Source organism: Rhamphochromis sp. 'chilingali' (assembly GCF_963969265.1).
Source record: "Rhamphochromis sp. 'chilingali' genome assembly, chromosome: 3".
In the NCBI taxonomy this organism is placed as follows: Eukaryota; Metazoa; Chordata; class Actinopteri; order Cichliformes; family Cichlidae; genus Rhamphochromis; species Rhamphochromis sp. 'chilingali'.
Window position 1 is genome coordinate 29,275,638 of NC_137931.1, and position 26,923 is coordinate 29,302,560.

At 40.6% G+C, this 26,923-nt stretch overlaps 1 protein-coding gene across 2 annotated transcripts in view; it reads right to left on the reverse strand.

The window, feature by feature from the left end:
- Nucleotides 1–5,260: 5,260 nt before the first annotated feature.
- The window catches only part of LOC308394517 (NLR family CARD domain-containing protein 3-like), a 44,948-nt gene continuing 23,285 nt past the window's right edge, over nucleotides 5,261–26,923 (reverse strand). For both annotated transcript variants that reach the window (XM_080878873.1, XM_080878872.1), the window contains exons 7-10: nucleotides 25,384–25,557; nucleotides 12,687–12,860; nucleotides 6,946–6,992; nucleotides 5,261–6,771 (exon numbers count right to left, since the gene is read on the reverse strand). In XM_080878873.1, the coding sequence (XP_080734999.1) occupies nucleotides 6,203–6,771; nucleotides 6,946–6,992; nucleotides 12,687–12,860; nucleotides 25,384–25,557 (964 nt within the window). In that variant the 3' untranslated portion in view covers nucleotides 5,261–6,202. The remainder of the gene's footprint in view (nucleotides 6,772–6,945; nucleotides 6,993–12,686; nucleotides 12,861–25,383; nucleotides 25,558–26,923) is intronic.

Consider the following 26,923-nt stretch of genomic DNA (forward strand, 5'->3'; position numbering starts at 1 on the left):
AGAAACATTTTGCCAACAGTTTATTGGCTAGGGGAGGGAGAAAACGAAGAAGGGCCAATGAGGAAAAGGGAAAAAGGAAAAGGGAAGAGAGGAAGGAAAAAAAAAAACTAACCATAGAACATTATTACTGATGACCTTCCCCAGCAAACCCTCGGGTGACGCATGAGTTATTCTCTTTACTCTTCTTATAATGGTTTTATTGTTATAATTGTGATTACTATTACTGTTCATAGTTGGTCACTGGACACAGTTATTGCTATCATTATTGTCATTATTATGATCATTGGTGATGATGGTGATAATACTGAATTAATGTTGCTTTGGACTGAATAGAAATTAACACCCTCACTACACACAGTCACAATCATACTTGTATTTTTTTTTACCAACTGTCTTGTCTGCAAGTTTCCTAATCTATCCTGCTCTATTCTGTATGTTGTACATTTCATAATAATAATTTAAAAAAAACAACAACAACAGAATTTCAGCCTTTATTTAGTTTAGCTGCTCATGGATAAACATATGTTTTCAGCCACTGAAAACACATCTGCTTATCTGTAAGTAGCATCAAGAAATTCTTGATGATGGCTTCTAGACTATAGAAATCATCATCAAGAATTTCTACATTGCATTACAATTTTTTCAACTGGTGCCTGGGTTAACTGCATCACTGGTCATGGCTTGTTATTGGAGGGCACCTGTCCATACACACTTCAGAGGGTGGGGTAGAAATTCTAGGGGTTTTTGTTTGAGTGTGTGCGCTTGGTCAGGTGTGGGTCTAGGGCACACTGGGCCTTGATCCCTTTGGGATATTGTTATTAAGGCTAGATAAGACCATATGTCTGCTTGCTACAACTACTGGACAAGACAGGTTTAAAAAAATAAATATGAAATCAGTCAAAAAATAAAACTGCTGGCCTACAAAGCTGCTGCCTTCATCTGCAAACTGACCTACATGCTGAACCACAAACTCCACCCTCTACTGAGAACTGAAGAAGTCATCACTGTTATTTTTCTACAGCTGATCGCTGAAAACATTCAAACTGACTCATCACGGAGCCTTTTTTCCTTTGAATTCTATAAACCTGCCTGTAAACAGCAGCTGAAACTTCCAGAAGAAGTAGACAAAACACTCAACTTGAAAATTCTAAATAGAAGTAAAAACATGAACACTGTCTTCAATCATCTCTTATATACAGGTTAAAGATAGTCTACAGAGAAAATAATCACTTACACCTGCTTAGACAGATTTAATTTTAACACACACATACTCATAAACACTAACAGGAGGAAAAGTGTTTAACGGTTGGTCCAACACTGGTCATTGGTCGAGCTCTAAGTCCATTACTGTGAACTATGGAGTGGCAGATTTGTGCTGGAACTAAGCTGCACAAAGCTGATGTTAGCCAGGAAAACATTACAAGCTGCTTCCATTACCTTCACATGGAGTTTCACACAGAGTTGATCAGCATCAGTCACAACAAACAGGAAGTTCAGGAAGGTGAGAGTAAACCTTGAGCAGGGCGGAAAACACAGAGAGGCGTCCACAGACCAACATCACAGCAGTGGTGTGTGGCGACTTCTACAGAAAGGCAAGCAGTGATCATGCTCACCCCACCCCTAATACGCACCAAAAACCCCTCATCTTCCTTATCATCTCATCTTGCTTCACTATTGAGAAATTTAACAAGATAAACTGGATCCAATTAACCCTTACCTTTTGTACATCTTTTAGTTTTTTGTTTTTTTTTTTGATTTAGCTATCATTTTGGCTGTGTTATAGCTTGTAGCATGGATGTTTGCAGGAAAATTTCTTTTTTGTCAAATTTTTGGAATTAGAACACAGAAATTATGTGGTTACAGTTCCTCCAAGACAATAAGAACAGTAACAGACTGAACTAAATGAAATAATACAATATAGTAAAGTTATAAAATATAAGCAATAGTTCTAATTTATATAAATAGCTCAGTGGTAAATATCCAGAATCCCACAAAGAGGGTGCAACTACTGCTGTGTGTACTGTGCATTAGATGGAGGAGTTGTACAGGAAGACTTCCTGTGAGTCTTTCCAGCTTCCTGTCATATTCTACTGTAGAATAGCAGCAGAGCTCTGTGCTCCCTTTCTTCCTATTCTCTCCTTTCCTTCCTCCCTCTCTCTGTCTCATCTCCTCATTTTACTTCCTTTTTCCTTTCCTTCTTTAATTGTATGCTTTCTATTTGGACACAATCGTGCATTTGTTCGTTTAGTAAAGTTCATTATCTGTACTTGTAACACTGTTATAAATCTGTAACACTTTGTTCTTCACTTTTTTTCCCAAAATCTTTTAAAATGATAAAATTGAATGAAGTCTGTGGAAACGTCTCCACGTCAGGTTTCGAGGACGCCGTCCAAACCATCGCTGGGCGGAGCCTCATCTCATCATTCTCCATGGAAACCGAGTCATCCATAAGAGATGAAGCTACAGCCTTTAACACAACAAGTAAGAGTATAAAGCAAAAAACAGCTGATTTACTTTATTAAAGTTGTTTCATTCATTAAGATTGAAATTTGGGATTTTTTTGACTTTTAAACTAAATTTGACTCTGTGAACTTTTTGATTTGAAAGAGCAGATGAAAAGTGAAATGTGTAAAAAGCTCTTTAATTTTGCTGTGAAACAAATGTTTAGAATACTGATAAATATGTTTTTATGGTTTGGGCCTTTAATGATAATGTGATGATAAACATGACTCTGAGGAATGATAGGCTCTTCCTTTCTGCTAATAATAATCAATGGCCTGTATTTATATAGCGCTTTACTAATCCCTAAGGACCCCAAAGCGCTTTACATATCCAGTCATCCACCCATTCACACACACACATTCACACACTGGTGATGGCAAGCTACATTGTAGCCACAGCCACCCTGGGGCGCACTGACAGAGGCGAGGCTGCCGGACACTGGCGCCACCGGGCCCTCTGACCACCACCAGTAGGCAACGGGTGAAGTGTCTTGCCCAAGGACACAATGACCGAGACTGTCCAAGCTGGGGCTCAAACCGGCAACCTTCCGATTACAAGGCGAACTCCCAACTCTTGAGCCACGTTCGCCCATCAACATCATAATAAGTGTTGCTTTCCTCATTGGGACTTCAAGCAGGACAATAATAAATGGATTTCCTGAACTAAGCTTCCTGCTTTGATGAAAGATAAACACGAAGTTGGATTTGATGTTAAGGAGACTCTGAATGGGCCTTAGGATCTATAATTGTCCTCAGTTTCTTTCAGACAGTCAAATTGTCTTTGTAATGAATATTATACATCTATACACAGCTGACTTTAAACACACATCCAGTTTGGACAGGTGGCTTACCTGCTGCTTCTAGGCAGGGAGCAACCAGGATACCCAGATGTATCAACTAGAGTCATCTGGGCTGAGCCTTGAAATTACTGAATGAATGTTTTTGATCCTAGCAATTCTATTTATCCCAAGCAGAAACACATATGTATAAAAGAAAATAATACCCCATCATTATTATTGTAGCTGTGGCCTGTGAAGACCATCAATGTTAAAGTCACGGCAGCTTTGTTTGACAGTGTGTAGAACAAACCTGATGACACCTACTCCCAGAAAGCTGCAAGTGAACCAAACACTTCCAATGTCTGAGGTTTTTTTTTTCCAAAGCTGGTGAGAAGCCCCAAAACAGCTGAAACCTTGTGTGCTGATCACAACAACCACAGCAGTGTTTTCTGACTAGATTTTAGACTTTGAAAGAGGAGTGAAAGGAGCCATCTATGTCCACTGTGAGCGACCATCTTTGAACAGAGGCGGTGGTTTACGACACCAACTCTCTGCCATCTATAATCCAGTTTTGAGTTCCCTCCCCAGACGCCTTAATGCCCACCCACATCCTGGGCCATCTGACCTCAGGAATTCGCATGATAAGGTGCGGCCAGGTTTCACAATGAACTCACCCGAAACTCTGGCTGATTGGGACCCACACCCAGTTTTACACCTTGGCTCAGGCGATTAGAGGATCATCAGGGGGTCCTTTTGTCCCTCTGTGGGGGGTACTCCCACTAGGTTTATATCTGGGACTCTCCACCATTTGACCTTAGAACTGAAGAAGCTTCTCGGGTGAGAGGTGAAACGTCTTCAAGTAACTTAAAGGAGTTCAGACGCTTTTCTTTGCAAGCTCCTTTGACTACGATGACCTGGATGACTGAGAACCTTCACAGACATAGATTTTAGACATGAGTCTGAATTACTAAATTACTGAGCAGCTGAAACAGCCGCATGTATGCAATCAGAGGGAGGAAAAAGTATTTGCTGAAACACACTTTCTTCTCCCCAGAGTGTGCTATGAGCATTAAAGTCTCTACATCCTCTGCGCATCAGAGGGTCCTGCAACGTAATTAATATGCATAATTTTTGTAGACATTTCCCTTGTTGCCAGGTTTCAAAAATGTTTGTTTTGATTTTTGTGAATGAATTGCTTTCATGACTTATCCAGTGATGCTACTGACCAGCCATTCGGTGGCATGCAGTCTGACAATGTCACATTTCAGTACCTTCTCGGTCTTAAAAAAAAAAAAAAAAAAAAGTACCTCGCACCAGGTATGTGGAGGGGCATGGTCTGAGTCACACCTGTGAGGGAGGCAGACGCACTTGGACGGACGTCCACAATAATGCCTCACCACCATAAAAAGTCTGAATTAGGTCCTGGGGTGGTTGTTGGTATGTGCCCGGCCGTGAGATGCAGAGCTATAGCCGAGTTTTGTGTAACAGCGACTGCAGTTACTGAAAGTATGCTCAAAAGCAGGAGTATGTGGACGGGTCTGTTGTGGATCTTTCACAAGGTACAAGATCCTAATGGAAAACTGTGAAAATTGTGGCGACTGTGCAGAGTCAATCCAACTAGGTAATTGACAAGGGGCTATTAGCGTCAAAATGATTCGGTCTCAGTATTTCATTCTGATGAATCAAATGTGTCAGGGTTTAAGTCAAAGCAATCGAACTAAACTCATGTGATTAAACTGTAAGCTGTTTGAACCTTTTCATCTTTCAGTGAAAACTAGATGGCGTCCCAGGTCTCAGTATGGCCGTCTGTCAAAAAAGCTGAATAAATTCAATTCAAATATAGATCTTTGAATTCATACATAGTGTAAAATGAATCGTCAACACAAACGTAAGTAAGACCCACTACAGGAATGTTTAGTCAGATCTGGGACTGTACCCTTCAAACCACTCTGTTCTGCTGTTGCTGCAATAGAGACCGCTATAAACTGGTATTTTCAAAAAGCTTGGATTCAAAATCAAACAGCAACATATGATAGAGATTAATGAAATCATCAAAAACAGGAATTACATCAAATATCACTTGGTAAACTCAGTGATCTGTACAGGCAGAAGGTAGCTTAAAAGGCTCTTTAGAGAGGAAACTTTCCTTTATGGGAAAAAAAACGTCTGTCATCAATTCCTCTTCATTTTTGATGCAATGTTTTATTACAACCCCCCCACCCCCAAAAAACCTAATGTCTATCACCAAATTACACCAGATTCACCACCAGAACTTTGAACTTTGTATCAAACTTGAAAACTATCACAAACTAAACAGATACACAACATATCCAATTCTATACAGGCATATTTATATATTTATATAAATATTATAATAAAGCCGTTACCTACATAGTGTACCAAATTCTACCTTGATATGTCTTTGAGAAAAAGGCAAGACTAGTTTCAATAAGTTAATGCAGTCTTTGCAATGTGTTATTATAATGCATGCCACTTAATACAAACATATTATGGTCAAAACCCCATTAAAAATTACTTAGCCAATACTTTCCCCTTATGTCTGAAACATTTTCAAAAATGATTGAAACAGTAAGAGCACGTGGACAGTGTGGAAAAATCACACTAAGAAAGAGAAATCAAACATTTTCACGAGCTCAGACTTGTTGAAAATGCAGAGGAGCTGGTTGTAAACTAAGCTTCAGGAACAAACATTGTACTAATATTCACTGTAAAGCTTTGAGTTGATAAAGACAGAAAAACAACATAATCGTAGCTTCCATCTTTAAAGGACTGAGGAGGAAAAAGTTTACAAGGAATCATTTAGAACAGTTTAAAACATCAACTGATTGAATCCGTGAATCTGAAAACATGTTTCTGAGTAAAAGAGACAGACATGTACAGACTGAACTATCTGTTCAACAGTCAGAGTGTTTCTCTAACAGGGGGACACTCTTTACACTCAACTTGGCAAAAAGACACTGAAGCACCAGGCCAAACATAAAAACCAGGATAAAGAGGTTCAGTGAATGTGGTGTTGAAGGTGTGGAGGTGGATCAGAGTGTGAGAGGAGACTATGTAGTAGGACAGAGTGCCAGCAGGCCAGTCCACATACACTGCTACTCTGTTAGAGACGGAAGGGGAGGAGGAGATGGACTTTGATTTGTTATTATGCCAGATATGACGAGGACCATCATCAGAGCACCTCAGACTCCAGGACTGCTCATTAAATCCAAACAAACAATCTGTACTGTCTCCTTTCCTTCCAATTCCTCTGTAACTCACTGATATATGAACGTTTCCTCTCCAGTCAACCTCCCAGTAATAGCGACCAGTCAAACCATTTTTACACAGCAACTCTGGGCGGATATCAAATCTGTCTGGATGATCCGGATATGAATGAACTTTGTCCACACCTGTCACCTTCCTGTTGTTTTCAGACAGTTGGAGTTTTCTGTTTACGGTGTTTGTGTCGATTATGAGTTGACAGGAATCTGATGGAGAGAACAAACACAATCCAGCTGCAGTTATTGATCCATCATCTGTTTATTGATTGACACTTTCATGATGACTTCTGACATCAGAGATGTGAATGAGTGATGTGACAGTTTGAAGAGGTTGAATGTGTACTGCTTTGTTTTCATGAATCACATTAAAAAGACACTTACACTTCCTCAGACCTGGTGTCAACCATTGGACTCCAGCAGGCTCCACCCTGAAAGGAGGAGGGAGGTCAGTCCAGCACAGTCTCTTTCAGCATGGACACATGGACATTACATCACTCTCATCCACGTACTGTTAGACACTGATAGAGGAACAGTCCAATATTTTCACAAATACACTTCAATCCATACCTGGATCAAATTCCTGATGATTTGGACTGATCCTGAATCTTTCAGTGCACCACTGTATTGAATGAAATATGACTGATTCAGACTGTGACCTTCATTATCTTTATATTCCCCTTCTGTTTAGCTGGAAAGGACACCTCCCTGCTCTGATTCATAAACTTTAATCTGATTTAACTTATAGTGTTTAACAGGCCTTTTACAGTTGAGTAACAACGGTCACTACAATGTGTCTGGAAAATACATTCCAATCAAAACGTTAAGACCACTTGAAAAATGGGAAAAAAAGTCTTATTTTGCATGGTTGGATCTCAAGGTTCCAAGCAGAGCTTCAACATAAACATACAACAAGAAGAAATGGGAGTGAAACAAAACAATTTTTGCATGCAATTTATTGAAAGAAAAAAAAACCCTGAAATAAGCTGATTTATAGCTGATCAAAAGTTTAGGACCACACCTCCAAAAACCCGTACCCCCCAAAAAGAAATCAAAGTTCCAAACTTGAACTCTGTAATGAGTAGCTCTACTGTTATTGTTGATCACTTCAAAAATTTATTGCGGCATGCTTGAGTTTCCATAAGGTGAGTGGGAACACTTCTTCCAGTGGTGAAGAAGGCCGCACAAAGGGCATCTACTGCCTGGAACTGTTGTCCTTTTTTTTTTTTTTTTTTTTTAAATAAACTTCCCTTGCCATCCATCTCGAAAGGTTTTCAGTTGGATTTAGATCAGGGGAATACACAGGGTAGTCCAAAAGAGTGATGCTATTCTTCTGGAAGAAGAACCTTCTCCTGCAGGCATTGTGTACTGTAGCGTTGTCCTGTTGAAAAACCCAGTCGTTAACACACAGACGAGGGCCGTCAGTCATGAGGAATGCTCTCTGCAACATCTGGACATAGCCAGCGGCTGTTTGATGCCCCTGCACCTCCTGAAGCTCCATTGTTTCACTCAAGAAAAAAAAAAAGCACCTCAGACCATTGGCGCTCCCTCCACTATGGCATGTAGAAAACATCTCAGGTGGGATCTGTTAATCATGCCAGTTACGTTGGAAACCATCAGGTCAAGATAAATTTTTTTCTCATCAGAGAATAAAACTTTTTTCCACCTTTTAATGTCCCATGTTTAGTGCCCGCTTACAAAGTCGAAAGGGTCAGTTCTGGAAACGAGGCCTTTGAATAGGGGTGGGCGGTGTAAACGGTATACGGTTGAAACAATATAAATTTGGGCAACGGTAGAGATTTTGACTATACCGCTCTACCGCGATAGAGCATGTTGATGGCGTCATCAAGCTGCGCCTGTTTTGCTCGAAAGCAATGTAGCGGCTACAAACAACATCATCTGCAAATTATGCCGGGCGACAGTAATCGCAAAGAGACGAAGCACTTTTGGAAAATGAGGAAAGCCGAAACCTAAGCTTCGTCCACTTTCCTACCATTGATTCATTAATGCTGAATTCTCTCGCAGCTGCTCTATTCCCATGTTGGTGCAGTATATTAATGACTAACCTCGTATTGTGGCTGGATTATCTCAGCTGTTCTCCCGACTGAAGTTTGGTCCGTTTACAGCATCCTGCTATGTGATTGCCCCTAACCACCAGAAACTCTCACTTTAACTTTCATCGAGTGGAAAAAAGTTAGAGCTCATCCTCCAGCTTCACTGTGCTAATGTAATGCTAACATAGCTGTGTAGCTAGCGATCACGTAGCATCATTATATACCAGCTAGCCCAACTTCAGTAACCCTACAAACGTCACTACTGTTTAGTTTTCTGTCTTCATTTATGTTGAAAGTGATAGCAGAGCTGTACGTTTGAATTTTTCAGAAATCTCTCAGTCAGAACATGCAATATCATGTTTAGGTGGAAGCTAGCGAGCTAACTTTCTGCTAACTTCTAACTCTGTCAAATGTAATAAATTCTGTTTTCATGTATGCCTGGATGTTAAACTTAATCGTTACACCTGGTAAAGCAGCAACGCTGATTATTTTATTAAAGATGAAAGAATTTAGACAGTTTTTGACTCTCAGTGATGCTGCAGTGTTTGTTTCACTTTGGGACCTGAAGCAGATGGAGTTTTTCCTGACTACGGTAGCCGTAAATTTTTTCCCCCACTCTGTCTGAAATTTTGTGGGGAGCCACCTGTTCATAGTCAGTTTCTAGTGAAATGATGTTCTTTCCACTTCTGGATTTATGGCCCCAACAGTGCTCCAGCATTTTAGAAATTCTTCTGTAACCAATGCCATCAGTATACTTTCCAACAATAAGATTGTAAAGGTCTTGAGAGAGGTTTTACCCATCATGAAATGTTTCTTTTGTGACACCTTAGTAATGAGATGCCATTTTATAGGCCATTAGTTGGGACTGAACCAGATGATATTAATTTGCATAAAGTGGTAGGACTGCTTTGTTATTATTGATAAATTTAGATTTCAGCTGGTGTCGTAAATTTGCATGTCTTTTTGCACCTTCCTTTCTTCATGCGTTTCATACTTTTTCTTACCCTCTGTAATTTCTCTTATTACATTTCGTCCATATTTACTGGCCTGTAAATAGACATGAAGTCCTAGCCTGATGAGGTAGCTCTTCTGTGTTGTACCATTCATTTAGCCAGAGCAGTTCCATATTTTAATATTTATTTAATTTTGAACTTTGAACGTGTTCAGTTGTTTGTGTAGGTGTATATTAGTATTTACATCATGATTATTAACTCACTGATTACAGATTAAATGACTTGCTAATGTGGAAATCATATCCACCAGAAGAGGCTTATTTTTGTTTGAGCTCTGAGTTTACATAATGCCTAGTATGTACAGAAAACAAAATTACATGGAAGGTGGTTTGACTGCAGTGAACTGCTGGTCTAGATCTTTCTGCTCCCAGTGAAAATTCTTTAATTTCACTCCATGGATTAAAATAACATTAAAAATATTTTAAATTAAAATTAAACTGTTTCCCCACAATGGAACCAGAGGAGGAACCACAGTGAGACAGTAAATAAAGCAAACATAAACCTTCTCAATCATCATGTTTTGATGAGAACAAAAAGTGGGATAACTGTACATAATAATTTAAAAAAATCCTTAGCAGCACCAAAAGTTCTGACTGTGCTAATACTAAGCTTACATACTAAGCTAAGCTTAAAATGTGCCAAGAATGCAGGTAAAGCTGCTATCATTAACTATATTAAAAGAAGGAAAACTATACAAATGTAACTACATTAAGATCTGTGTAGTATGAAAACTATTGTAGATAGATCTGTGTAAATAAATTAATTTACACAGATCTATCACCCTTTCAAACTGCTCATGAAGCACGTCATGACCTATTTGAAATCTGCATATATCATGTGGCGATGGCGCATTCTGAACCCCTATTTTTCTCTTACTTCTAAAAGGCTCTGGAATTAACAAAAGACAAATACAAATGCTTGAATTTGTTCAAGGAAGCAGGTAGGAACATTTCAACTCATCTATGAAAGTGAAGAATGACAGCTGATTAAAGGACCAGTCATTGCTCTACAGGGTGGGCCATTTATATGGATACACCGTAATAAAATGGGAATGGTTGGTGATATTAAAGTCCTGTTTGTGGCACATTAGTATATATGAGGGGGCAAACTCCTCAAGATGGGTGGTGACTATTTAGAAGTCGGCCATCTTGGATACAACTTTTTTTTTTTTTTAGGAAGAGGGCTATGTGACACATCAAACTTATTGGTAATGTCACAAGAAAAGCAATGGTGTGATTGGTTTCAACATAACTTTATTCTTTCATGAGTTATTTACAACTTTCTCTTTGTTCACAGCCATTGACATGTCGAAGAGGTTAACACGTGAGGACCGGATCGAAATTGTGTTGATATCTGGTGAACGCAGTAACCGGGTCATTGCAGCAGATTTCAATGCAAGACACCCTACGAGACCACCCATCTCCCATGCTACAGTTAGCAAACTGCTTGCTAAGTTTCATGAAACTGGTTCAGTGTTGGATTTGCCAAAATGTGGACGCAAGAAAACTGTCACTAATGAAGAAAAATCAGTGGCTGTCCGAGCTTCATTTAGCAAGAACCCACAGCGTAGCACTCGCCGCATGTCACTGGAGAGTAGCATTAGTCGAACATCCCTTTGGCGGATATTAGCTAATCACAAATGGCACCCTTACCAACTCCAGCTACTGCAGCATCTCAACGAAGATGACCCAGATCGGCGCACAGAATTTGCAGAATGGGCAAAACAAAAATTGGAACAGGACCCTCAGTTCACGCAGAAGATTTTGTTCAGTGATGAGGGAAACTTTTATGTGAATGGTGAAGTTAACAAACAAAACCACCGCTATTGGTCCGACACTAACCCACATTGGATGGATCCCTCCAAGACTGTTGGAACAACAAAAGTGATGGTTTGGTGTAATATATGGGGTACAACGATAGTGGGTCCATTCTTCATCAATGGAAACCTCAAGGCCACTGGATATTTGAAATTGCTACATGATGACGTGTTACCCTCTCACTGAAGCTGGCATGTTTCTTGAGTTTTTCCAGCAAGATGGTGCACCACCACATTATGGGTGCCAAGTCAGAGCATTCCTAGATGAACAGTTTTCTGGAAAGTGGATTGGTCGTTGTGGGCTAGTTGAATGGCCCCCAAGGTCTCCCGATCTGACCCCCTTAGACTTTTATCTTTGGGGTCATCTGAAGGCAATTGTCTATGGTGTGAAGATACGAGATGTGCAGCACCTGAAACTACGGATACTGGATGCCTGTGCTGGCATTTCTCCTGCGGTGTTGCTATCAGTGTGTAAAGAGTGGGAGAAGAGGGTTGCATTGACAATCCAACACAATGGGCAGCACACTGAACACATTTTATAAGTGGTCAGAAACTTGTAAATAACTCATGAAATAATAAAGTTACGTTGAAACCAAGCACACCATTGTTTTTCTTGTGACATTACCAATAAGTTTGATGTGTCACATGGCCCTCTTCCTATTGAAAAAACAAAAGTTGTATCCAAGATGGCCGACTTCTAAATGGCCACCATGGTCACCACCCATCTTGAGGAGTTTGCCCCCTCACATATACTAATGTGCCACAAACAGGACTTTAATATCACCAACCATTCCCATTTTATTACGGTGTATCCATATAAATGGCCCACCCTGTATATAATGTCATTGCTCTAACTAGAAAAACACCGGCAATGCTTAAAAACAGATAAATGATGACGGTCAGCAGACTTCCAAGATAATCAACATGTCATGGACATAACTGTGAAGTAGTTTGGGTCATTTGGGGGTGATTTTCTTCCCTACTAGTGGTGAGAAGACAAACTGCATGATGCCTTTAAAAGATTTAGGCTTTACATTAATGTGTATGAATTGGGTCCTGTTCCAGAAACAGGTTCAGTGAAAACTCACTCATTTTCTTTCGGACTCCTCCAGCTGTTTGACTCTTGCATTCATTTTTTCATTTGTAAAGTCTGTATCAAAGCTGTGTGTCTGTGATTGTTCATGTCACATCTACAAAAAATGTTTCCAGATCTTCCTCCTCTATCAGACATTCTCTCCATACCTGAGAGTGTCCAGTCTCCAGCGTGGATCCTTCAGCCCACTCGACAGCAGCTTCATTCCTGAGTCTCCTGGATGGTTGTAGCTCAGGTCGAGCTCTCTCAGATGGGAGGGGTTGGAGCTGAGAGCTGAAGCTAGTGAAGTACAGCCTTCCTCTGTGATCAGACAGCCTGACACACTACAGACACACAAAGCAGCAAAACGTCTGTAAACACTTCACTGAATAATAACAATAATTATTATTATTATTATTATTATTATTATTATTATTATAACAACAATTATACTTTAATTACTGTTTTTTTAATACAATAACACGTAGGCTGTGTTGTTAGCCATTAAGGACAAAAAGCAAGGGAATGCTAAGGCAAGGATTAAATGGTGAAGAAAGAATGTTGGAAAGGATTCAGGGGAGGAAATGAGTCAGGCTATGGGTGGTAGGAAAGAGTTACAAGATAACTATAAAAGCACAGCTGATGCTGTGAAGGAAACTCAGAAGAAGGTGGCTGGCGTATCCTCTGGACAGAAGAAATAAGACAAGAAGGCTTTATAATTGGGATGGACCGATCTGATATACAGTATCAGTATCGGTCCGATACTGACCTAAATTATTGGATCGGGGGTCATGGCGTCCACCTGAACGGTAGTGAGACTTCGAGCTCCGACCTCAACGTCCTTTAAGTACGCCTAAACAGCGGTTAAAAGCCAACCTCTTAGCGGCTGCCTCACCGACCTAAGCTTCTGCTTTGATCTAAACAGCCAGGATGCCGACTAAATATAGGTCCAAGCCTAAAACAGCCGGAAAGGATGGATCAGACGACGATCCTAGCAACGAACCTGAAACCGAGAAAATGGAAGGAGCTAGAGCTAGCTCCCAACAGACCGAGGCGAGTGTTTTGGCCGCAATTTAGTCGCTGAAAATTCACTTCACTGCTCAACTGCAAGAAGTTTTAACATCAAACCAAGAAATAAAAGACGTAATTGGAGTGTTTTCAGAGAGGCTCACCTCAGCAGAAACTCGCATCAGTAAAGTTGAAGACGATGTCTCTTCTCTCACAAGTAAAGAGGCTTCCCTTCATAAGAAACTTCAGGAACTCCAGCTAAAGGTGGATGACCTCGAAAATAGAAGCCGAAGATCCAATCTGAGACTCTTTGGATTACCCGAGAATACTGAACAAGGAGAAATTACAATATTCTTGCAAACATGGTTAATGGATGTTTTGGGACGGGACGCGCTCCTATCCCCACCTATCATTGAACGAGCACACAGGCTACAAGGCCGAAACACTCCAACTGGCCCACCTCGTGTGATCATCATGAAATTCTTGAATTATCAAGACAAGATGAGGGTGATGAGAGCGGCACGTCTGAAGGGAAAAATAACGCACAACAGATATCACGTTATGTTTTTCCCTGATCTGTCAACGGAGGTCCAGAAACAGCGAAAACAATACAACCAGGTAAAACAACAACTCCGTGAAATGCACATAAACTTCGGACTGATCTTTCCAGCAAAAATGAGGATTTTCCAACATGACAACAGGCTCCTTTTCCACACACCAGCGGAGGTGGAAGATTTCATACGAAAAGTCCGGCAACAAAACGAGGGATAAACTTCACGCCCACTCAGAAACGCTACCATATCAAATACGTGTAACTCTGATGAACAATTCCAAATTGGACATACAATGGCTGCTGGTGTACAGGTATGATATAGATGGCCTTAGATATATTATGTTTAAATCTTTTCATTCATTTACATTGTGTGGCCACTTCTTTAGTTAATATGGTCGGACCTAAGTTTGAAGCTTCAATCATGAGGACGCTTCATCAGCTCCTTTACATGGATCTGATGCATAACCAAGCCGCAATGACTTTGGGGGGGAAGGTTTTGAGACCTACACCCATGGGAGGTCTCTGGGTTGTTGTTTTTTGTTTTTTTTTTTGTTTATAAGAGATTGTTTTTAAAGTATAGTGCTCTTGAAATAAGAATTTGTGAGCTTCGACAGGAGAGACGAGATGTAGTCAAACCCAGGTCACTAAGGGCACAAACTGTATGAGTAGTTATTCAAATATTGAACTAATTTCCTGGAATGTAAGAGGCCTTAGGAAATATATTAAACTGAAAAGAGTAATGGATAGAATAAAACAATATCACCCAAAGATAGTTTTTATTCAAGAAACACACTTACTCGCGAGTGAAACTGACCGGATAAGGAGGAGATGGCCAGGTCAGGTTTTCTTTAGCCACTTCTCAACATATGCTAGAGGAGTGGCAACACTCATTCATAAATCAGTGCCCATGTGTATGAAAAAAACCATCTTGGACCCTGCAGGGAGATTCATTATTCTACAATGCTCCGTACTGAACCAAGATTTAATATTAGTTAATGTATATGGCCCCAATATTGACGACCCCAGCTTTTATAATAATCTATTCCTCTCTATTGCAGCCCTCCACGGTGAGATTATTATTGGGGGGGACTTTAATTGTACCCTGGAGCCTAGGCTTGATAGATCATCAGGTTTAGACTCCTCCCACCCAAAATCTAGACAAGCCATACAACACTTTATGTCGGAATTTAATCTTAAAGATACAGTGGGGCAAAAAAGTATTTAGTCAGCCACCGATTGTGCAAGTTCCCCCACCTAAAATGATGACAGAGGTCAGTAATTTGCACCAGAGGTACACTTCAACTGTGAGAGACAGAATGTGAAAAAAAAAAATCCATGAATCCACATGATAGGATTTGTAAAGAATTTATTCGTAAATCAGGGTGGAAAATAAGTATTTGGTCAATAACAAAAATACAACTCAATACTTTGTAACATAACCTTTGTTGGCAATAACAGAGGTCAAACGTTTACTATAGGTCTTTACCAGGTTTGCACACACAGTAGCTGGTATTTTGGCCCATTCCTCCATGCAGATCTTCTCGAGAGCAGTGATGTTTTGGGGCTGTCGCCGAGCAACACGGACTTTCAACTCCCGCCACAGATTTTCTATGGGGTTGAGGTCTGGAGACTGGCTAGGCCACTCCAGGACTTTCAAATGCTTCTTACGGAGCCACTCCTTTGTTGCCCGGGCGGTGTGTTTTGGATCATTGTCATGTTGGAAGACCCAGCCTCGTTTCATCTTCAAAGTTCTCACTGATGGAAGGAGGTTTTGGCTCAAAATCTCACGATACATGGCCCCATTCATTCTGTCCTTAACACGGATCAGTCGTCCTGTCCCCTTGGCAGAAAAACAGCCCCATAGCATGATGTTTCCACCCCCATGCTTCACAGTAGGTATGGTGTTCTTGGGATGCAACTCAGTATTCTTCTTCCTCCAAACACGACGAGTTGAGTTTATACCAAAAAGTTCTACTTTGGTTTCATCTGACCACATGACATTCTCCCAATCCTCTGCTGTATCATCCATGTGCTCTCTGGCAAACTTCAGACGGGCCTGGACATGCACTGGCTTCAGCAGCGGAACACGTCTGGCACTGCGGGATTTGATTCCCTGCCGTTGTAGTGTGTTACTGATGGTGACCTTTGTTACTTTGGTCCCAGCTCTCTGCAGGTCATTCACCAGGTCCCCCCGTGTGGTTCTGGGATCTTTGCTCACCGTTCTCATGATCATTTTGACCCCACAGGATGAGATCTAGCATGGAGCCCCACATCGAGGGAGATTATCAGTGGTCTTGTATGTCTTCCATTTTCTGATGATTGCTCCCACAGTTGATTTTTTCACACCAAGCTGCTTGCCTATTGTAGATTCACTCTTCCCAGTCTGGTGCAGGTCTACAATACTTTTCCTGGTGTCCTTCGAAAGCTCTTTGGTCTTGGCCATGGCGGAGTTTGGAGTCTGACTGTTTGAGGCTGTGGACAGGTGTCTTTTATACAGATGATGAGTTCAAACAGGTGCCATTCATACAGGTAACGAGTGGGGGACAGAAAAGCTTCTTACAGAAGATGTTACAGGTCTGTGAGAGCCAGAGATTTTCCTTGTTTGAGGTGACCAAATACTTATTTTCCACCCTAATTTACGAATAAATTCTTTACAAATCCTGCCATGTGAATTCATGGATTTTTTTTTCACATTCTGTCTCTCACAGTTGAAGTGTACCTCTGGTGCAAATTACTGACCTCTGTCATCATTTTAAGTGGGGGAACTTGCACAATCGGTGGCTGACTAAATACTTTTTTGCCCCACTGTATATGGAGATTAAGAAATCCAACAGGGAGAGAATACTCTTGCTACTCAGCCAGTCATAATAGCCGCAGTCGCATAGATTATTTTCTGATTTCAAACTTTCTTATTTCCAGAATTAACAGCTGTTCATATAAAAGTGTGCTTATATCTGACCACTCATTAACTACGCTTAACTTTTCAGTTACAACAGCTTTTAGACGTAACCCTATTTGGCGTTTAAAACCACACTGGCTGCAAAATCAAAAATTTTTGGAATATGTAGGTAAAAATATTGATGACTATTTTTACTTTAATAAATCCGAAACCACAGCCTCAGTAAGATGGGAAGCCTTTAAGGTTTTTATTCGTGGGCAGATGGTAAGCTACACCAAAAGCAAAGCAAATAAAAATTATACTGAGATGTTGGACCTCGAAGGTCAAATAAAAGAAATGGAACTTGAGATAAACCTGAATGACTCTAAAGAAAACCAACAAAAACTTTTAAGATTAAAAGCAAAATATGATAAATTAACTACTGAGAAAGCCTCAGGAGGACTCATTAGACTGAGACAGACCTACTATGACCAAGGGGAAAAGGCAGGAAAACTTTTAGCATGGCGCATAAAAACGCTACTGAACGAACAAACAATAAATGAAATTAGAACTGCAGACGAAAACACCACAGATCCTTATAGAATAAATGAACTCTTTGAACTCTATTACTCACAACTATATACCTCAACAGGAGATACGACTCGAGAATCATTAGAATCCTTCTTTGACTCAATAAGTACCCCTTCACTCCTTGAAGAAGCTCGATGTGAATTAGACTCTCAGTTATCTATGAATGAACTGTCGATCGCAATTGATAAATTAAAAATGGGAAAAACTCCCGGCCCAGATGGAATTCCACTAGACCTTTTCAAAATATTTAAAGACAAATTAATATCCCCTTTGTACGACATGCTGGTGGAAAGTTATGATCTAAAAGAGCTTCCCCCTTCCTTGCGTAATGCACTCATAACGGTATTCCCTAAGCCTGGGAAACCGCCTTCAAAATGTGAATCTTATAGACCAATCTCATTAATAAACTCTGACGCCAAGATAATAAGCAAAGTACTGGCAAACAGACTTGAACGGTACCTTCATCTTCTCGTTGATACTGACCAGAATGATTTTGTAAAAGGCCGACAAACGCAGCATGGTATTCGCAGAGTACTGAATGTACTTTACTCAAACTCAGAACATCTAGACATGGCTTTGCTTTCCTTAGACGCAGAAAAAGCTTTTGATAGGATCGAACATAACTATCTCTATAAGGTACTGTCTCAATTCGGCTTTGGCAGTTACTTCATGACCTGGGTCAAAATATTATATAATAAACCTATAGCCTCAGTTAGAACTAACAACATCATATCTAGACCATTCTATCTAGGTAGAGGTACACGTCAAGGCTGTCCCCTTTCGCCTCTTCTCTTCGTCCTAGCAATAGAACCATTGGCTATTGCGATAAGGAACAATCAAAATATCTCTGGTATTAGAACAAATAATATTGAGTTAAAAATTGGATTATTCGCGGATGATATTATTTTAATGCTATCTAAGTTAAAGAGCTCAATTCCCCAGCTACTTAAAACAATTAACTCCTTTGGCAAGATCTCCGGTTATAAAATTAATGAATCCAAATCGGCCATCCTCTTCTTTAATCATTCTGAAAGAACTAAACCACCTATTCAAACAACGTTCCAAATTGCCAGAGACAGTTTTACCTATCTAGGTATAAAAATCACTCCAAAAATTAATGATTTGGTACATGCAAATTACTCTCCTACTATCAACTCTGTTGTTGACTTAATCAATAGATGGTCTATGTTGCCAATCTCGTTGATTGGACGAGTAAATATTCTCAAAATGAACGTCCTTCCAAAATTTCTATATCTCTTCCAAGTCATTCCTCTCAGCCCTCCAGATGACTTCTTCACAAAGGCAAAAACAATATTCATTAAATTCATTTGGAATAACAGACGAGCCAGACTGCGTCTTTCGCTACTATATCTTCCGTATGACAGGGGAGGTCTTTGTGTTCCAAACCTCAAACGGTACTACTGGGCTGCACAGCTCTCCGCGGCCTCATGCTGGTTTTCAACAACAACCCTACCCTGGGTAAATTTAGAAAGGACAAGTACTACCCCCTTACCACTCAGCACGTACTTGTACTCTGCAAAGTATAAAGATCTGATGAAAGATACATCAAACCTCTTCGTTAAAAATACCATTCGTGTGTGGTTCGACGCACTCAAGTTTAAAAATGAAATGCCAGCACTATCCCAATTCTCACCTATCTGGGGCAATAGGGCCTTTAAACCCGGTTGGAAAGATTTGGGCTTTAAAATGTGGGCCGACAGAGGCCTGTGTAAAGTTGCAGACCTATTTGACAAGGATACCTTACTATGTTTCAATGGCTTGACACAGAAATTTGACATCCCAACCAAACATTTCTTTAAATTTCTCCAAATTAGAAGCTTCATTTCAAAAACCCAAAAATCCCCAACATTGCCCACTCTAAACTCATTAGAGGATATAGCAATAAACCATCAGCTGAAGAAGGGTTTAATATCTCGCTTCTACAGTAACCTCAGAGAGGGCTCTCAAACATCCTCAGAAAAAGAAAGACTTGCATGGTGTCAAGACTTAGAGTGCAGAATAACTACAGAGGAATGGCAAAAAGCTTGCTTGAAAGCCCAAACACAATCTATAAACACTCAATTTAAACTAATCCAGTACAAATGGTTAATGAGAACATATATTACCCCAACATTATTAAACAAATTTGACCCCCAAACTCCGGACATATGTGTTAAATGTGGGGAAAAAGGCACACTGATGCACTGCCTGTGGGAATGCTCAGAAATCCAAAAGTTTTGGAAAGAAGTTTTAGAAGTAATTGCACATATCACAAGTGTCAAATTGAATCTATGCCCTAAACTATGCATCCTAGGAATTTTCCCCGCCGAAATCCAGCTGAGAAAAGTTAACCAAAAAACCACAATCTTCTGCCTGCTACAGGCGAAATACAGCATAGCCAAATCATGGAGATCCACTAGTAGACCACACTTGAGAACTTGGTTATCGACATTGTCAAAATCCCTTGCTTTGGAGAAACTCACGTCCATGATAAAGAGTAAACATGCTTCCTTTAAAAAAATGTGGGGAAATTTGTTATTTTTGGAAAGTGAGGAAATGATCGATAATGAACAGAAATGATTCTATCCAGTTAACCCGTATGGGAGAAGTAGTGCTGCAGCTGTTAAAGAGAACCTGGGGACCCTGCGAGTGCTGGACTGCTAAATAGAAGGACAGGAGAAGGGTTGTGAAATTAAATGGACTGGAACTGAAGAGGACGTAGCTTATCATCTTTATAAAAAAACAAAAACAAAATATTTTCCTAAATTATTGGATCGGATATGGGTGAGAAATAAAAAATGTAACCCAATCCATTAAATATCACAAAAGCACCTCACAAAACTTGCCACATGGCATAGCCCAGGCAGTGACCTTAGCACGTCGGAGCAGTATTTGTCACATGATAGAGCAGCTGTTGCGTGCGAGACCTGTTGGCGGTGTGGCGTTACTTCACAATGAAAGCATTTGCAACCTCGCTACATGCTTTCAAACCGGCATTTCAGAAAGCTATCCCAGAGAAGTAAAGCAAGTGTGTAAGTTCATCTCTGAATGTTTGTGAAGCATTCCCACGTTAAGCTTAACAACTGATATGTGGAGCAGAGACATCTGTGCGTTGTGATTGTTAAGTCTGACTATACAATGGTTAGAGTCAAGTTTTACTTTGAAAAGAACAGAGTTGCAGGTTAAACAGATTCTTGGTTTGAGAAAAAAAAAAAAAACTATGAAAAACACTTTTTTCCCCCCCCCATACTTGTGTTAAGTTTTGTATCGAAATTATATAAAATTCAACTTAAGGTTAAATGTGATAGAAGCAGCTTACACTGACATTCATCTTGATAAAAGATGTCATGAAGCTGTGTTTGCATTGATTTGTACTGCTTTACACTCTGGATGTCTATTTATGTTAAACTTTAAGTATAAAAGGGTCCATTCTACAACTTGGGTTTTTTTTTAAGTTGTGAATTATAAACATTATTTTGTGCTGATATTGCACTTCTTTTTTCAGAACTCTTTCTTTCAGAAGAGTTTTAGAAATCTGCATAAAACATGCATTTTAAAATACGTTTTGAATATTACTTTAAATACTTAAGATTTAAAGTTCTGCTAAAGGATTAAATAAAAAGATCAGTATTGCTGAACTGAACAGTATAAATGCACCTTAGAACACACATGCATCAACACTACATATGAGCGGGCGGAGGGAGGTTTGGAGTCTTCACACACCCCTATTCTCTGCTGCCTGTTGGAGCGGGGAGGCTAGGAGGAGTTGGCCATCCGATTAGGGTCTGGAATGTGGGGCTTCCCTGCTGCTCCTGAGTCGGGGCAGTCTGCTTCTCTTCACCCCAGGGAAAAGGGTAACACTATCTGGGTCTGGGTGCAGTTTCCCCCCTCCAGGGGCAAGGGTACCTAGATCTGGGGTATAGAGTACGCTTGGGGAGTGTGATTGTGTGTACAGTGTCTCTTTATGTCTGTCTCCACGTTGGGTGAGTGTTGAGTAATTGCATATGAGAGAATGAGGGTGGGAATGGATGTCTGTATCTGTGTGTGCCTGTATGTCTGTGTCTAAACAGTATGTCAGGTTGGGTATCAGACGCCACCTCTCTAGGGACATCTCAGGCCCTCCAAGGTATGGAGGCCTATCTTCGCCACCACTTCCCCTGCCAGTAGGCAGGGGAAGTGGTGGCTTCTGCTCCGCGGCTGCTGAGTGACCCCTCATCTGGGGCTCTCCTCAGCTCTTTCTGGGATAGTGACACGGCTGCCCCTCTGTTGGTCTTCCTTGGTCTCTTGTGTTCTGAGGGCCTTTGGATGTCTGGAGTTTTGATCTCCTCCATACCTGCTTCATGCCCTGGAGGACGGGTCTGTGGCTCCCCACACCCTCTAGCAGATCATTACATGAAGGAACCTTTTAAATACAAGCACGCTCATGTTCACAGGTGTACACACGGGTGCTCACACACACAAACTACACCCTTTTTGGCTCCTACCTCAAAGCACACTGTGCGCTGTCGATCTTATGTGCTGCACAATAATGTTTAATATTTAGTATATGCTGTGATATTCCCATAGATCATCGTGATGTTGTTTATTATGTTGCTCTTTTTTTTTTCCTTCTGCTCGTTTTCTCTTTTTTTCTTAATTAACAGGCGATCAAGGTGATCAATATATGTATTTTTTGTCTGCTTATTTTGTTTGTTTTTTGCCCTTTATCCCCGTCCTTCAAAAAAAAGTATTGCTGAACTGCGAAATATTTTGGGTGCAGTGTATTTTTTGCATACGAGTGTAATAGAATAGCTTTAGTGTTTTGTCTTTTTAAATTTGGGTATGAACCTATACAAAATGCAGCAAGATATAAAAAAAAAACAAAACAGTTTTATTGATTGTAAAATAGACTATATCGGATTCATATCGGTATCGGCAGATAGACAAATTTATGATATCGGTCTTGTATCGGACATAAAAAATTGGTATCGTGCCATCTCTACTTTATAATGGAATTACAATATACACACAAATATTGAAAGAAAGAGGTTAACAAAGGAAAAGGGGGCTAGTTATAGAAATTAAGAAAGACAAAGGTATAGGAAGGTGTATAGCAAAAGAAAAATAGCAAAAGCAAAGGAAAAGACGTGTATGTGTGAGGAAGGATGAAAAAAAGATTTGTATCTTGATCTAGTTTAGAATCAGGTAGTGCAGAGGATTAGTAAGGTAGAAGTGATGGCAGCTAGAAAGAGGATTAAAGGCAGTCCAGATGACATACTCGTATCAGTATGGCGATATCTAGGAGACAGAGCAGTGAACTTTCTGACCAGACTATTTAAAACAATCTTACAGGGTTAGAGGTTGCTTGTTGAATGGAGTAGTATTATACTGTACTATACTGAGTTGCAGGGGTCTTTATCTTTCAATCTAAGGTACCCTACCAGAAGTCTGGTAGCTTGAGTGTCCTGCACAGCATCTTTGCTGTTCCTAGAACTGTGCTTTTCTGGACAGAGATCTCGGATGTTGTTCCTGGGATCTGCTGAAGCCAGCCGCCTAGCTTGCGAGTCACTTCATCAATTGCATTGAATACAACTGGGACCCCTGTTACCTTCACCCTACACATCTTCTCGAGCTCTTCTCCGAGCCCTTAGTATTTCACTAACATCTTATGTTCCTTCTTCCTGATGTTGCTGTCAGTATTGCTATGTCTATCACAAGCTATCCTCTATCCTCTGCTTGTCTACCACTACTATGTCTGGTTGGTTAGACATTACCATTTTTTCCGTCTGTATCTGGAAGTCCCGTTTTGATCTCACGACTTCCAAGCCATACTCAGCACAGATGTTTCTGTATACTATGCCGGCAACTTGGTTATAGCGTTCCATGTCTGCCTTGCCTGCTAGCATCTTGCACCCAGCTGTTATGCGGTGGATAGTCTTAGGGACTTTTTTAAACAGCCTGCACTGGGGGTCTTGTCTGGTGCGGATAGACCCCAGCCTCTATGGATTGTTCTGAGAGCTTGTTTTGTGCTGCCATGATTAGTACTTCCGTGCTGTCTTTCAATCCAGCCACTAATAGAATTTCTGGATGTCAGCCTATTCCTCATCTGCCGGTGATACATACAGTGCCTGTCCTTCAATGAGTGCTCCTCCTCTTGCTCCTCTTCCTTCTTGGGTTTTTGCTGCCTGAGGTATTCACTGAGCATGCAGTTGGTTGGGGCCATCTTCCTGATGTATTCATGGATGTTCACTGTCTCATCCTAGACTGTGGTGCTGACACTCACTAGTCCCCGGCCTCCCGGGTTCTGCTTAGCATACACCCCTCAGGGTGCTGGACTTGGGGTGAAACCCTCCATGCATGGTTGATGGAGCTTCCTTGTCTTGATGTCAGTGGCTTCTATCTCCTCCTTTGGCCAGCTTATTATCCTAGCAGGATACCTGATCACGATAGCCTGAATCTTGTTCTTACCGTTCAGCTGGCTCCTCAAGACTTGCCTGACCCTCTGCAGGTACTTGGTCACTGCAGCTTTCCTAGCAGCCTCTTTGTAGTTCCCATTTGCCTATGGGATTCACAGGTACATGTAGCTCTCCACATTGCCTGCGATGTTGCCTTCTGGTAGTTGGATCCCCTGAGTTCTGATTACCTGATGTCTCATTCACTCTCGGTATACAGCTTGATGTCATCCATGTACAGGAGGTAGCTGACAACTGCTCCATTCCATAGTCTGTATCCGTAGCCAGTCTTGATAATGAGCTCACTAAAGGGGTTCAGGCCTATGCAGAACAACAGTGGGGAGAGAGCATCTCCTTGGGAGATCCTGCACTTGATGGTCACTTGTGCTATGGGCTTGAAGTTGGCCTCTAGTGTTGTATGCCACATCCCCACTGAGTTCCTGATGAGTTCCTGAAGAAGCTTGAAATGTACTAAGGGCTCAGAGAAGAGCTCATGAAGATGTGGAGGGTGAAGGCAATAGTGGTCCCAGTGGTAATTCGAGCACCTAGTGCAGTGACCCCCGAAGCTAGGCAAGTGGCTCAAGCAGATCTAAGTATCAACATCCAAGATCTTTGTCCAGAAGAGTGTAGTCCTAGAATTAGCAAAGATATTGCACAGGACCCTCAAGCTGCAGGCCTCTGGAAGAGGACCCAAGCTTGAAGGATAGAATGCCCGCAGGGGCGAGAAGAGAATTATTTATTTATTTTTAAAATTTTTATATGCATAATGAAATCTGGATTATCATTCTACAATTTCTTCTCTTACTGGCCATATTATATTAGATATAGTGTTTAGTTCAGTTTTGAAAGGTGCCTTCATAAACAAAAGGTGAATGAGAAATGGAAAGAATTTAACCAGGTGTGTTCACCTGGAGCTGAATTAGACAAACACTCCAAAGCTGAGGCTGTTTAGATGGTGATTAAAAGTCACAGAAGAATTCTTCACCCTCCTTACGCTAACACAGAGCAAAATCTGTTATGGTCTAGCATGTGGTCTCGGTTCTTGAGACTTTGAAATGCTGTGATAACTTTGTATATACATCTCCTGATTTGTGAATATCAATTATTTTTCCTCAAGTCTACACTGATTTCTTTTGGGGGAAATAATGTTGATCATAATATTTTTTTTCTGAAATAATAGTACGTGCAAATATAAATAATCTGTGCTTTTTAAACAACACTAGTATATTTAGAAATGCCATATTGAAAATTCCTTGCTCTGTTAACAAAAAGCAGTGAAAAGAATGACAAAAACACCAAATGTAACTTTAACTGCCAATAGGTCACTAAACAATTCTATAAGGGTTAGTTGTGAAAAAAATCCAAGTAACATTATAAACAATCTGTGAAAAATTCTGAATTCTGACCTGAGGGTTTCTAGTGTACATTGAGAACTAGCCAGTCCTGCAGACAGAAGCTTCATTCCTGAATCCTGTAGGTCATTGTTACTCAGGTCCAGCTCTTTCAGAGTAGAGGAGTGGAAGTTGACAACTGAGGACATAACTTCACAGCTTCTTTCCAAGAGGTTACAGCCACTCAGTCTGAAAAAAGAAAAAACACTTATCATTAAAATATGTCAAGAATTGTTCTCTGTCTTTCATGTGTGTGTGTGTGTGTGTCGTTGTGCTCTAAAATTCATGGTTAACCAAAAACCTTTAAATTCTAGCCTTGAGCAAAGTTAAACAAGCTCAATAAAAAGCTCAATAAAACAAAGTTGCCCCCCCGTTTCCTTTCTTTTTCTTAAAAAACAAATAAATTAAAAAAAAAAAAATCAGCTTTTCGACTCAGAATCATACTTTTAATGCACTGTTAAAGACATCTAAATGTATTAAAGGCACATGTTTATTTATTTATTTTATTCATTATTATTCTTATTATTCACATGAGTACATGTATAACAGAGCAATTTCAGAGCTGTGGACAAAACAGGACAGAGCAACACAACGGTCACCAACTCCTGCACCACTAGGAAAACCAACACAGACAAAGACCAAGGTCCCCCAACTGACTCCAATCGATAAAGATTTATACAATATTCCTATATTCAGTTTCCTGTCCATTCCTCATACATGCCACAATGCCACTGTCATCTGAGTATTTCTGCATGTGGCACGACTCAAATGAAAATGCCACTGTATTTCAAGTCTGCTGCATAAAATGTCGAAAGGAATGGAGAAAGGGTGTGGATGTGTGCATGTAGAGGTGAAGGATGTAAGGGAAGAGCATCATTCACTTCATTGTGTTGTTTGTACACACACTCTCTGAGATCAAGTTTGTCTTTGACATCAGTCTCAGTCAGTGTAGAACAGGGGTCGGCAACCCTGGGCACGCGTGCCACAGCTGGCACGAGAAGGGTTAACTGATGGCACGCCCATAGCTGGATTGGCCATCAGGCATACCGGTGATGGTGATTTGTTGTTTTTGTAACGGTATTGTTAGGTAATAAATATATAATCTTAAATGTTGTGACTGACTTCAAAACAATGTCGGACTCTGTAGTTTTCTCTGGTCCCCTCCCCAATCAGACCAGGAGTGACATGTTTAGCCGCATGTTCTCCTTAAATTGCTGGCTGTCTGAGTGGTGTCCCAGAAACGATGTGGGCTTCATAGATAATTGGCAAACCTTCTGGAGGAAACCTGGACTTGTTAGGAGAGACGGCATCCATCCCAATTTGGATGGAGCAGCTCTCATTTCTAGAAATATGGACAAATTTATTAAACCCCCCAAAATATGACTATCCAGAGTTGGGACCAGGAAGCAGAGTTGCAGTCCTACACGCCTCTCTGCAGCTTCTCTCCTCCTGCTACCCCCCCCCCCCCCCAAAAAAAACCATCTCCATAGAGACTGTGTCAGCTCCCAAACAGACAAAAAACAAACTAAAAACCAGCAACAAACAACTTAAACAT